Source organism: Apodemus sylvaticus, chromosome 10, assembly GCF_947179515.1.
Source record: "Apodemus sylvaticus chromosome 10, mApoSyl1.1, whole genome shotgun sequence".
NCBI lineage: Eukaryota > Metazoa > Chordata > Mammalia > Rodentia > Muridae > Apodemus > Apodemus sylvaticus.
Window position 1 is genome coordinate 46,671,950 of NC_067481.1, and position 14,689 is coordinate 46,686,638.

At 43.2% G+C, this 14,689-nt stretch overlaps 1 protein-coding gene across 1 annotated transcript in view; it reads left to right on the forward strand.

Moving 5' to 3' along the window:
- Efcab5 (EF-hand calcium binding domain 5) overlaps nt 1-14,340 on the forward strand; it is a 112,592-nt gene extending 98,252 nt beyond the window's left edge. The window contains exons 17-18 of the mRNA XM_052197376.1: nt 2,451-2,547; nt 13,811-14,340. Of these exons, the coding sequence (XP_052053336.1) occupies nt 2,451-2,547; nt 13,811-14,004 (291 nt within the window). The 3' untranslated portion in view covers nt 14,005-14,340. The remainder of the gene's footprint in view (nt 1-2,450; nt 2,548-13,810) is intronic.
- Nucleotides 14,341-14,689: the final 349 nt, after the last annotated feature.

Below are 14,689 nucleotides of genomic sequence, written 5' to 3' on the forward strand. Positions count from 1 at the left end.
ATCTGCATCTGAAGGCTGCTAGTAGAAGACTGACTTCCAGGCAACTAGGGTGAGGGTCTTAAGCCCACACCCGCAGTGACACACCTACTCCAACAAGGCCACACCTCCTAATAGGGTTACTCCCTGGGCCAATCATATACAAACCATCACATTCCATTCCCTGGCTCCCATAGGCTTGTTCAAACATGAATCTATGGGGACCATAATGCAAAATACATTTAGTCCAACTTCAAAAGTCCCAGTAGTCTATAGCAGTCTCAACAGTGTTAAAAGTTCAAGGTCTCTTGAGATTCATCCAATCACTTAACTGTAATCTCCCAAGCAAGACAGGAAATCAGCTGGGAAAAGTCTAAACTCTTCATCTCCAAGTCTGATGTCAAAGCAGTTTTCAGATAGCCAACTCCTTTTTCATCTTTGCTGACTGCAACAAGGTTCTGTCTCCTGGGCTCCTTCCACTCCCTGTTAGCAGCTTTTCTTGGCAAACATCCTGTAGCTCTGGCATCTTTAACATCTTGGGGTCCCCAAGTCAGTTTCAGCTTCACAGCTTCTTGTTCCAGTGTCTGAGATCCACACATGATCTTCTGTGCGTCTCCAAAGAGCTGGTGTCACTTCCGCTGTTCTGCCCTCTATAGCACTCTAAGTTCAGGTTGATCCACTCCGCTGCCACTGCTGTTCTTGGTGGTCATCCCATGGTACTGGCATCTCCAAATATGCTAGGGTCTTCCACTGCAACTATGCTTCACCAAATCCTCCCATAGTCTCTCTTCACCAAGCCTCAACTCCTTTGCATGACCCCTTCAGTCCTGGGCTGTCAATTACAACTGAGGATGCACTTTAACCAATGGCCTTCTATGGCCTCTCACAGTATCAAACCTCAGCTGTTCTTCAGGATGCCTTCATGCCTTCAAAACCAGTAACCACCTGGATGATTCTTACACATTACCAAGTACAGCTGCAGAATGAGATACAACCTTGGCTATCTCTGGAACACAGCTCTTTGTGCTCTCAGAAAACACTTCCCAGAAGATTTCACCTAAATGATGATGGTCTTTTCTTAATCACCAGTAATTTCTTAGCTCCAGCTAACCAGCATCAATTGTCCCAGTAGTCTCCTTCTCCTCTTGAATATAAAGCCAGAGACACATGGCCGAAGCTGCTGAGTTCTGCTGCTTGCAGGAGCTGGAACACTGCCCCCCTTGTTCTACTAGGTTATCACTAGATTCCTTTTTCCCAGCTCCTTCACTGCCTATGCTTGGCTGTCCTGGATCTTGCTCCATAGTCTGACTTTGAACTCAAGAGATCTGCATGCCTGTCTCCTAAGCACTGGGATTAAAGGTGTGGTCCACCAAGCCTGGATTTAAGTTTTTCTTCACTTAGAATTTGCTCGGTTCTAGGCTGGCCTTGAACTCAGAGATCTGCTTATCTTTGCCTCGTGGGATTAAAGGCTTGTACTACCAAGCCTGGACCTAAATTTACCTGGGTGGAATCTTGCCCCCAGGTCACCACTTCCTTAATTCAATTTAATATCCTGGAATTCAGCTCCATTTCACTTCCTGGAGTCCCTTTAATACTCAAACTATTTATTTTGTACTTTTCCTTTCTCAGCTTGCTATGTTTGTTCAAAATTCTCTTCATCAGACTTAACCAGAGAACAAAGTCTTTGTTGGGCTTTTTAGAGACTTCCTTTGCAGATGCAATTAATATAAATTTCTTTACCTTAGCCATAGACAGTCTCTCTTCAGACAATGGCAAAAAGCAGCCCTATTCTTCACCAAAACATCACAAAAACAGTCTCTCAGCCACATTAAAGTTCTTCTCCACTGAAACCTCTTGGGCCATCAGGCCTACACAGTTCAAATGACTCTCAGCATCACTGTCTTCCATATTCCTACTAGGCTGGCCCATTAAGCTCTACTTAAAGCATTTCATGGCTTTCCAAATCCAAAGTCCCCAAATCCACAGTCTTCCAAACAAAAGCATGGCCGTGCCTATCACAGCAAAACCCCACTCCTAGTACCAGCTTCTGTCTTAGTTAGGGTTTTACTGCTGTGAACAGACACCATGACCAATGCAAGTTTTTAAAAGACAACATTTAATTGGGGTTGACTTACAGGCTCAGAGGTTCAGTCCATTATCGTCAAGACAGAAACATGGCAGCATCCAGGCAGATATGATGCAGGAGGAGCTGAGAGTTTTACATCTGCATCTGAAGGCTGCTAGTAGAAGTCTGACTTCCAGGCAACTAGGGTGAGGGTCTTAAGCCCACACCCACAATGGCACACCTACTCCAACAAACTATCACACCCCCAAAGCTGACCATGCTCTTGACACCTGACTCCAAAGATTCGCCTGTTGAGGATTTACCTGGATGAGGCTGTGTGCACTGGTGAACTGGGCTCTGCATTCCCACGGGGTGACCACATAGCTTTTCTTTTATTCTTTGTTCACAGCACATTAACAAGTACTTAGTGGAGGAGATTTGTGAGCTTGATCCAACTTCTAGAAATGTGGAAATTAATGTAGCTCTTATTACAAAATATATCCAAGGTAAGGTTCTACCTAATAATTTAATATATTCTAAAAACAAAAACCTATGAGAGATTTTCATTATAGTAAAAAACAAAATGGTTCTTGAATTGAGTTTACATAAAAGTAAAAATGTTCATGAGTTTCTGAAAGGAAAGATACAATCTATAAATGCTCGATTCCCCAAAGTGTCTGTGCCACACATAATAATTCACAAGTGTACCTGTCTTCAGTCACTGACTGCATGTACTCACTCAAAGCTTTTTAATGGCTCTCACCACTAAGGAAGCTGAGTAGGGGTATCACTTCAGTCCAGAAGTTCAGGGCCAGCCAGGGTGACATTGCAAGACTTTCATCTCAAAGCAGATAGGCGCTACAGTGAGAACTGAACATTGAACAAAAAGCCTTCTACTTTTAACTCCAATAAAGAACAAGAATTTTAAAAAGATCATTAGTGTATAAAGGCTGTAGTGTGGCCCCCTTCGGAGGAGCACTGGCAGGAGTGTAGAGGCAGAGGTTCTTGGGTTGGAGGTGACAAGGGATCTAGCAGAGCATCACCCACTGCCCTGGTGTGGATTCCTCCACCAGACACCGCAGGCCAGGCCCACAAGTGAGCTAAGAATGCTTGTTCCACTTTGCAACTTAGGAAAAACTAATCGATGACCTGGTGTGAAGGCAGGATCAGAAGGATCTGCAAGGCCAAGGCCGGTGGCCAGCCAGCCAATGCTGCCTATGAGACTCACTCTCCAAAAGAAAACAATCAAAAGCACCTCTAATCATTAACAGTGAAATGGCTCTGTCAGTTCTCTCCGAAGGAAAAACTGGAGATCGGGGTAGGGCTGGGGAGACAGAATCTGCAGCTAAGCACCCTGAGGACAGATCCAGACTGCTCTGGACTCCCTAAACCAGCTCCTCGCCTTCCCTCCCCTACTCTCCCTGGAGACTGCACCGAGTCAGAGACTTTCTGGGCTTCTGTGGTATATAGGTTTTTAGGTTGAAAAGCTCAGAACTGAGAGACCCCAGGGTCAAGGGAAAGTCAAAAGCAATGGCAGGGACAGTAGCCTCACTCCCTAGGCTGTAGATGGGGAGGGGGGGGGCAGAGTGGCCGAACACGGAGCTTGTGGTATGGTAATGCCATAGAGATGTTGCTAGGAAAGTGAGGTCCTCCCAGATACACTTGGGGATAGAGGGCATGAGACTCACAGAGAATTAATGTGCGCCATGAATAATGTGAATCTGGTTCAAAATCCTATTTAGAATTCTATATGAGCAACAGCTCGTGACTCTGAGCTCATTCGTGGGAACCTCTGCATTCACAGGCACCACAGGTCTGACTTTGACCTGTGAACCTTTGAGGGTTAGGGTTAGGGTTAGGGTTAGGGTTAGGGTTAGGGTTAGGGTTGAAGGTTCCATTCAAGCATCAGTAACATCAGCAATAAAAAAAAAAACTAGATGCTATTAATTGTTTGCCGTAGGTATGTGTGAGCATGTGCATGCCTGTGTTATTATGTCTGTGTGCGAGTGTGTGTTACTGAATACTTGCTAGGCAAGCACTTTACTACCAAACTCTAACGTTCTGTTTACTTTTTATTTTGAGACAGTCTCACTAAACTTCTTGAGCAGGCCTTGAACTTGTGATCCTCCTGCCTTGGGTCTTCTAAGTGGCTAGGGTTAAGGCCTGCCCAGTGTAGGCTTTCATATATTTACTCTATATTTGAGGACTTTGGAGTCCAGAGAAGCCTATATCTGTCCCAAGAATGCCTAGCCCCAAGCTCAGTCTCCCTGGCCCTACCCCCACCTCCAGTCTCTGGTTCTCCCTTTGGGAGAGAACTAACAGCCACCATGAACTCCAGCAGACCAGTTTATCTAGTTGGCGTTCTCCCTGTAACCTTGTTCCTCTTGATCCTGCCAACTTGCCAGCCCCTTCACCTAGGCCTACCGCCAGGATTCCTTGTGTTCCTGAGTAATGTTCCCCACCTTGGACAGGGACGTAGGCACCCACTGATCTTCCACCCAGTCCCTCTGACATAAGAAATAAACATGAGGGACAGGCCTTGCCATCCTACACCCTGCAGGTATGTGCCCTTATAAGCCCATCCCCCAACCCCGGGAGAGGCTAAAGGCTCCTGTGGCAGGGCACAATGCCTCAAAGGAATCTCTTTAGACTCTGCCTCAAATTTGCCTGTTAGAGCCAACTGCTGTCACATGCTCTGATAAGAACACCACGTGCAAATTTCCACCAATTGCCCAGTCTTTGAACTCTAGACTTTACTTCAGCAGCCTTGATCACAGAAAATACTGCGTTCTGCTTTCTGATAGTGCCCTCAGGTGGCAGAAATCAGAACTGCAGGTGACAGACTGGGATGCAGCCAGAAACCCAATTGGCTGGTTTCCCTTTCGAAACTAGCAACCCTTTAGTGTTTGTTATTAGTCTCTGTAGCAACCAACAAAGCTCCTAGGTCACCGGGATATATCAATCCTCTCTCATTTAGATGAAGTTATATCAAGAAATTCTAAGCTCCATGCTTGAAGGAAGGAAAAGTGTTCTTTGGGTGCGTCTTTCTGTTTGTGTCAGGAGAGGACCCTTGTGTCCGGGGGCAATCTATTATAGTTTAAAGTTTGTGTGGTCTTCCTGCAGCTTTAAGAAAAGCTCTTATTCAGGAAGCCAGATCAGTATGAGATGACACCGGCAATATCTGCAGGCTCTCCCTGGGATTGGACCTGCAGGGAAGAGCATAGGATCTTGCATGTGACTCATGGACACCCCTCTGGGGAAACTGAGTGTCCCTTGCCCGTCAGGTACCATCTGCAAATTGCTTCTTGGTACGGGATGGAATTTTGTGTCCACTTACGCTTTTCTGCCCTGGGATTTTGTCTAGCTTGAAGGTGTCACAGTCACTGTGAGTGCTTATGTGTAGCAGCCTTGCTGGGTCTGGAAGACATTGTTCCTTGGAGTCGTCCCCTACCTCTGACTCTTACAGTCTGTCTGTTTCCTCTTCCACACAGACCTTAAGCCTTGAGGGGCAGAGTTTGATGACAGTGTTCCATTTAGGACTGAGTACTCCAAAGTCTCTCACTGGCTGTACTTACCCAATAGCAGTTTCCTTTCTCCTGTCTTTTCCTTAAGTGTGGAGTCTAGGACCAAGGGTCCCACACTTAGCTAAGCAAGACCTTGATCTCTGAGCCCTCTTCCAGTAGCAGTTTTCTGAGACGGTGCTTTTCTAGGTATTTTATGTCTGAAAAATGTTTTTACTTAACCCTCATACTTGATTTGAACTTTGCTGGGGAAAATAATTTTGAAGACATTTAGGAGTTAGCTGGTTCTCTGTGTCAACTTGACACAGGCTGGAGTTATCACAGAGAAAGGAGCTTCAGGTGAAGAAATGCCTCCATGAGATCCAGCTGTGGGGCATTTTCTCATTTAGTGATCAAAAGGGGAGGGCCCATTATGGGTAGTGCCATCCCTGGACTGGTAGTCTTAGGTTTTGTAAGAAAGCAAGCTGAGCAAGCCAGGAGAAGCAAGCCAGTAAGTAACATCCCCCCATGGCTTCTGCATCAGCCCCTGCTTCCTGACCTGCTTGAGTTCCAGTCCTGACTTCCTTTGGTGATGAACAGCAGTGTGGAAATGTAAGCTGAATAAACCCTTTCCTCCCCAACTTGCTTCTTGGCCATGATGTTTGTGCAGGAATAGAAACCCTGACTAAGACAGGAAGTTCTGTTTTTCTTCCTCTCTCTTTAAAATAAAAGGTCACCAGATTGGGGGAAACTCCTTAACCAGAGACGCATTGACCCATTCTTTGTCAAAATGAGGTACCAAGCTTGGGATGTAGGTCATTTTGTTAGAGTCCATGCCACGCATGTGCAAAGCTGTGGGCTCAATCCCCAATCCCACAGAAAAGGAGGCATGGAGGCCCAGACCTGCAATGCCAGCACTTGAGAGGTAGAGGCAGAGAGGCCTTGAGCCAAGTTAGGTACATAACAAGTTCAAGCCAGCCTGGAGTATATGAAATTCTGTCTCGAAAGAAAGCAAGAGAAACATCACATACGAAAGAAAGCAAGCATCACATACACTTCTGCGTTCTGAACTACTCGGTTTGGATAATACACCAATCATCGGCATCATCTAATTTTGTGATATTTTCAAAAGTAAGCTGTAGCCCATTGGTGCTGGCTCGCTCTCTTTTCTCACTGTTTCCCAGCAACTGCGCATCTGCTTTCTGTCTGTTTGGATTTGCCCATCGGACTTTTGATACAAATGGGATTATGCAATTGGTGGTGTCTCATTTACCCATCCTAGTGTTTGCAGGGTTCATCTACATCTTAGTGAATGTTAGTTTATTCCTGAATTATCTATACATTGATATGCTATAGCTCACTTATCCATGTACTGGTTCATGGGCCTCTGGGGTTTTGTTTTCGACTCCTTGGGATTGTGTTGCCAGGAATTTTTTGTTTAGAGTTGTTCTGTTGGTGGTGGTGATGTTTTTTTGTTTGGTTGGTTGGTTTGGTTTTTCTAAAGATGTGTATTCTGTTCTCTTGGACACGGACCTTAGGGGTGAAGTTGCTAGATCCATGGCAGCTCTCTGTTTAACTTTTGTGGGAACTGCACTCTGAGCTCCGTATAAGGGCCCACTCCCAAAACTCCTGAGATGTTTCTAGAAGTGAGAGAGGAAGTCACCTGGTGCTTTAGTGTGAGGAGCATTACCAGGTCTCTATCTCTTTCCTAAATGCATCTAGACACCTTTCTGAACCCCGTGAGGCTCCCAGGATATGCAGGCGCAGGTCTCCTTCATTGCTGACGTAAGGATCCTCTTCTCTTCTGTGAGTGTGCCCTTCCTTTATCTCTGTTTGCTCCTAAAACTCTATTCCTTCATCCCTCACTCGACCGCTTTAAAGGAACGCCGACTCTGTGTACCGGGCTCCATCTTAGGACTTTGAGGAACAGAGACTAAAGCTGACTAAGGTCCCTGCTCTCAGGAAGCTCACAACTCACAACTCCACAGTGGCTCTTGCCTGCTGTCGGACAACCTCCACCTGAGCTACAGTGAGATCCTATCTCAGGCAAAAACAAACCCCCACAAATCTTAGAGTCCAGAGGAAAGCAGAGAATAAACAAGACAGGGCTGGGATGTAGCTGGTAGCAGAGCACTATGCCCCCACACACACTCACACATACACACATGCACATACATATACACACACACATACATACATACACACACACATACATACATACTCACACACACATACGTACACTACACATATATACACACTCACACACACATACACTACACACACATACACTACACATACACACACATACATACATGCACATACATACACTACACATACATATACACTCACACATACATACATACACATACACTCACACATACATACATATACACAAACACACACACACATACATACACATTCATACACACTCTCAGGATTCATCCTGGAACAAACTTCCACTCAGCTGGAATATCTGAAAAACAATGAGAGGTTGACTTTGTCCAACACCAATCCTTTCCTGATAGGTCTGGGGGGTGTCTGACAGTGCCTTTGGGATGACATTCAAATCAACAGGGACACATTAAGACCCTTAATGTAATGTATGTATGTACATTAAAAAATAATAAAACTCTTATAAAATGCATGCTAAAATAAGCAACCAGGGTAAGGTGATTGGGTGGCGTTGGTGGGAGACAGGGAAGGAGGTTGGGATGGAAATTTGTTTTCTCTTAGGTGAAGCGGTAGATCTCACCTAAGGTCTTGTGTGAAGCAGTACAACTATAAATAGAGAGTTGAGAGAGACCTTGTCAAAAGGAGAATTTAAGCAAAGAACTCCACTATATGGATCTGTCTGTGGAGAGTACTCCAAGCAGGGCAAAGACCCAAAGCAAAGTCATCCTAGGGCAGGAGTAGGCAGTGTGGTGAAATGGCCGGAGAATCCTATGTCAGGAGCAGAGCAAAAGAATTAGAGACATATGGAAGATGAGGTCACGGGGAGCTGGGTGGGGCAGTGGCCGAGTCAGTCAGGGCCTCACACCATCATAACATACTATAAGAAAAAGGTTAAGCAGACGAATTTCATGACATGGCTTATGCTTTGAAAGAGTCACTCTGATGGCCGGATGTGGTCAGGAGTATGAGTTCAAAAGTCAACCTGAGCTACAGGACAAGACTCCACCTAAAAATAAAATTAGCAAATATAAGAAACTGGGCATAGTGATTCCCACTTTTAACTCCAGCACTTGGGGAGCAGATCTCTGTGAGTTCAAGGCCAGCCTGGTCTACAGAGGAAGTTTCAGGACACCTAGGGCCTATATAGGTAAACCCAGTTGAAAGAAGAAAAGAGAGGGACAGGAGAGGGGGAAAGAGAAAATAAGAGGATTATTCTACCCCTGTAAGAAAAGCTTTGGGGGAGGGGTGGGGGAGGGGAGGGGTAGTCAGAGACCAGTCAGCTGGGCTGCTGCAGGAATTCAGGTGGAAGTGATGCCAACAGAGACAGTGAAACATGGTCAGAGCGTGTATATAGGACAGATTTCGGTGAGAATCAGAATGTAACTCCACAGCTTGGGTGTGAAATATGAATAAAACAAGAGTCAAGGTTGATACTATGGTTTGGAGGAATGGAGAAGCCATTAGTGAAATTGAAGGATGCTGTATGGTGGGGGCTCTGGTGGGGAAGATGAGTTCACATTCAGGGGCTCAGCTGCTCTTGCTTGCTGAGAGCACTGGCTGCTCTTGCAGGGGACTGGCATTCAGTTCCCAGCACCCACATGGTGGCTCAAAACCACCTGTAACTCCTGTTCCAAGGGATCCAATGCCCACTTCTGACACACACACACACACACACACACACACACACACACACACAAATCAATAAATAAATATAAGATAAATACTTTTCAAAAAAGTTGGGGCTTTTTTCACACTTTGGGGCTAGAGAGATGGCTCAGTTGTTAGAAGTACAGACTGCTCTTCCAGAGGCCCTGAGTTCAATTCCCAGCAACCACATGGTGGCTCGCAACCATCTGTAATGGGATCTGATCCCCTCTTCTGGTGTGTCTGAAGACAACTACAGTATGCTCATATACATAAAATAGAAAATTCTTTTAAAAAAAAAAGAAAAAGAATTCACAGCTTAGCAAGCTAAGGTCGAGGTGTCTATTGAATATCCAAGCAGAGGACTACATAAGTAGCTGAAAAAAGAAATCAGGGACTTTGGAGAAAGCTCTAGGTGGGGATATAAAATTGGAATTTGTTGGTCAGTCGGTGATTTGCAAAGGGAGGAGTGGAGACAGTTCTTAGAATGTCTTAGCACCAAGGGAACATAGCAACAGGTTTGACAGCTGCCAAAAGTCTGGAGGTGACTTCACTGAACCATGGCTTTCTGTGAGGATAAGTTACATGGACCAAAACTCACACATCTGAAAAGTTGTGAAAAGTCCAGAACCTGTGCCGTGCTTGTACAGAAACCATGCTCACAATGGGAGCAGAGGAGCTGTGTGCTGCAAGAACTCAGGATTCATCCTCGGAAAAACTTCCACACAACTGGAATATCTCAAAACAACGAGAGGTCATCCTTGTCCTGATAGGCCTGGGAAGGTGTCTGACGATGCCTTTGGGATGACATTCAAACCAACAGGGACACATTAAGACCCCAACTATCACCACAGAGTCCTCCTGCCTGTGTAAAACCCTAGTTGGAATTTACACACACATCTCCTTCCAGGTGTGCGTACCTGGGCTGACCGGAACTTCAGCCTACTGTGTTCAGAAGAGATGCTAGCAGACTATGTTTTAAAATGGCTTAGGGGTGTCTGGCAATGGAAATAGAGAATTAAAGCTAACACAACAGATGGTAAAGGAAAGCATTCAAGAGACACGTCTGACCTTGGTTAGCTGGCAGTCGAAGGAAGCGGTTTGGCTTTTGAACTTGAAGTTAAATACTTCAGTCTTCGCTTTGCCTGTTTTTTTTTATTAATTGTCTATGCTTCCCAGAGGATTTAGCTTAATTAATCCAGTGTCAAAGCAAAGATCTACAAATTGAGGTTTAATTTAAAAACATGCTTTTTATAGTCCAATATTTTCAGCATAATGAATTCCCTGTGTTATTAAAAGTTTGATTAAAGTGGGACCTAAAAATACCCTATTAAAAGCTTACTGAATACATCCCTGAAGGTTACTCAGTGCCTTACTCTGAAATCCTTATAACTTAAATGTACCTAAAAATTGCTGTAAGCATTACTAAGGCAAATCAAACTGATCATAATTTCATAGAGTCGTGGAAGAAAAAAAGAAAAATAGACTCTTGAAAATTGTTATGAGGGTAGGTGTGGACAGTCTGCCAATCTGTGACGGTCAGTCACCTGTCTGCCGCAAGAGGGCAGCAGCAGCCAAGAGTAACGGTCCCGAGATAGCTGAGGAGGCTTCCTTAGAGGGCTCATTAGAATCATCTCTGGAAAGGAAAGGGGAAACAGGAACTAACTCCCAGGCGGTTTGGAGCTTTTGTTCCTGGTAACAATAAGACAGGAAATAAGCAACTGGGCCTTGTGAAAGAGAACAACCCTTCTCTCCACCCTCCTGTCCTTCCATCACCAAGGAGATAGTGACTGGTTTAATAATGGCTATAGATAGAGGTCTCCATACTGAGATGTTCAGCCAAGATCATCGACAGCCCTTGATGGAACGGAGCACTCTTTGAGGATTTGGGACACAGAACAATCTGTGGGAAGCTGTTTTATCTCAGAAAATTCATTGGGACAGGTACTAGGAGTGTCCTGGGATGAACTTTGCGTTTATTTAATTTAGATGTATAACACGGGATCATTAAGATACTTAGAGTAATCTTTGGAAATCTGTAATATTTCTTTTTGAAATTTCCAGGAAGCTAATTAGCACAAAGAGGGATCAATGGTGACAAACGTGCCCTCTGTGTTTTAAGTAGGTATTCTTATTGGTCTAGAGTTACCCGTAAAGTGAGATGAATCAGAGATTTCTAATGTGTTCTCATGGCTAACATCTGTACTTGTTCTTATTCAAAATTGTCACTAATATTATTGAACTGTAATCTGGAAAATTTTTTAGGACTTGAAATAAAGAAATTAAATTATTCTTTAATTTAATGTTATTTCAATTCAACATTTATTGAACACTTACAACTGAATGAGAAAAAACAGTGCTTCTCTCTCTCTCTCTCTCTCTCTCTCTGTGTGTGTGTGTGTGTGTGTGTGTGTGTAAAAAGAGGGAATGTTAGAAAATTAATTGCACCCACATGTTTTAAAGTCAGCTTCAAATAAAAATGAAGATGTAAATATTTACTTATTGCATGAGCCTCTCCTATTATGTGCTACACCTTAGCTCACAAAGGTGCCTTCAAAACCATGCTAAAGCCAAGCCCAATTCAGGGAAACTTGCTCCTTGACTTGGTAGGAAACAGGAAGTAAAATATGTCCTGGGGTCTGTGTGATGGCTCAATGTCCCCAGACCTTACAACCCAGGCTTGACCCCTGGGCCCACATGTCAGAGGCAGAGACCTCCAAGTTTGTCCTCTGATCTGCACACACATGCTGTGGCACACACACACACTCACTCACCCATCGGTTAAAGTGTTCTTTAAAATTCTAGTAGATGGTTGGTTGAGATTACAGTTAAACTTCTCTTAGTTATATTTAAAAGTTTCACTCAGTTTTATGTGTATATATAACGGTTTGTTCAACTCAGATCAGCAGATCTTTATCTGGGTCAACACTGGGTTAGACGGAGTGAGAGTATGAATAAACTCCGTCTGTGCTGGGAGGAAAGACACAGCTCCTCCCGCATGTTTTCTCATTTGCTCTCATGATAATCGTGAAAGATGGGCGGACTCAGAGCAAGTAAACGGTCTGTTTAAGGTCACAAAATCAGTTGAGATTGAGCCAAAATTAGAATCCAGACCTTGTCAACTCTAAGGTGCTTCTTCCATTGAACCAGTCTATCTAAATATTAGTCACCTGCTCCTGGGAGTCTATGAATGGCAGCTAACAATTTTCAACAGTAGGCAGTAACTACATATCTCAAAGCAATTTCTAACTAGAGAATATTTCAAATATTATATAAATGAATAATAGATAAATATAAATAAATAAATAAAGCATAAATAATAAGCACTGTTTATTCATAATGAAATATTTATACCCAACCTTAGCATGCCTTGTTTGAGTTAGGTTCATTTTACTTTGTTTTATAATGCGGGGAAGTGACCTAGGGTTTTATATGTGTAAGGCAGGTGCTCTACCACTTAGCTACATCTCTAGCCCCTTTTAAATTTTAGTTTAAAACAGGGTCTCACTAAGTTGCTGAAGCTGGCTCAAAATTGTTATCTAGCTTAAACTAACATCAAACCAGCAGACTTCTTGTTTCAGCCTGCCAAGAAGCTGGGATACAGGTGTGTCCCCATGCCCATCTGAGCCCGATGCTTTGTTTTATTTTTAAGATATAAACTATAACAGGAGCAGTCAGGATTTTATACTCCTCTGATGCCAATCTCTTTTCTCCTAATGTGAGTATGAATGTGGGGCTTACACTTTCATGCCTGAGCCATTCCTTTTACTGTATCTCTTGCCTTTTTTTTTTAAAGATTTATTTATTTATTGTATGTATGTGGGTACACTGCCACTGTCTTCAGACACACCAGAAGAGGGCATCAGATCCTATTACAGATGGTGTACTGATGTGGTTGCTAGAAATTGAACTCAGGACCTCTGGGAGAACAGCCAGTGCTCTTAACTGATGAGGCATCTCTCCAGCCCTGTCTTTTTGGTTTTTAAGACAGGGTTTCCTCTGTGTAGCCCTGGCCATCCTGGTACTCTCCCTGCAGACCAGAGTGGCCTCGAACTCAGAGATTTGCTTGCCTCTGCCTCCTGAATGCTAGGAATAAAGGCATCTGCCACTACCTCTTGGCTTCCTTTTACTATTTCTTTATGAAATCATAAATCTTACAAGTTTTTAAACCTTTAAGAGTTATACCCAAATACATATAAGATTCTATACATCATATGTGTATATGTGTATTTATGTATGTATGTATGTATATTTTTCAGTGTTAACTGCTATGTATTATTCCATTACATGGCAATACCAAATCCTATCTACCTTTTAGAATTAAATATGTAAACAAGATACTGCTAGGATTTTGATTCACAACATAGCCAATGAATTTAATCATATTTAACTTTATTTCTTCATAATTAAAGTACAATATTATCTTTGCTAACTTTTCCTTTTATTGATGCAGGTCATTCTCGAACTGAAGTCTGGAAATTCAAGAACATTGTTGTTGAACTCCTGTACCACTGGATATGCATTTGCCTAACTCTCATAGAGCTTGACTTCCAGCAAGATAGTTCCATTGTACCTCCACTGCCCAAGAAGAGCACCACCTCTATTTATGCAATATCCTCAGAGAGATCCATTCGAGAGAAATTTTAAGGATTGGTAGCATATCGGGATGTGCTGATTAACAGCACTGTTGTGTCCAATGCTGTTAACTGTGAAATGTTATCAACTGGAAAGAATGTTGCATAGACATATTCTGCTCCCAAAGGTGCTACCTAAGGGAGAAACTTTATCTAAAGAGTATGCATGAATGATGACCACAACCAAGAGTACCAGAATATATAATAGAATGTATTTTAGTTTGAGCTTTCTGTATGACAGGAGACTATTATGGCTATTTGGGAAATTGCTTTTCATTAATTTAAATAGCAAAATAAAGATTACTGGTGGTCTGGACAGGAAGAAATGGCAGCTTTTACATCAAAAGAGTACCAAGCAATAAAGATTTTAAGAAGTGGACTTGTAATTGTTTGTTGTTGTTGTTGTTGTTGTTGTTTTTAGAATTTTTTCAAAGACTATCCAAACACTACTTCTCCATCTCTTCTTCATCTCTTTTTCCCTTAACAATTTAAAAGTCACTTTTATATTTCCGGTTGTTTGGTTGTTTGGTTGTTAGAAACAGAATCTCCATATTTCTGAGGCTAGCCTGGAACTGGATATGTAGCCCAGGCTGGCTTTGAACCCATGATATTCCTGCCTCAACACCTTGAGGGCTATGAGAATTATGTACCCTGCCACAAATATCATTTCAATGAACAGGAAATGTTTTCCCATGGCT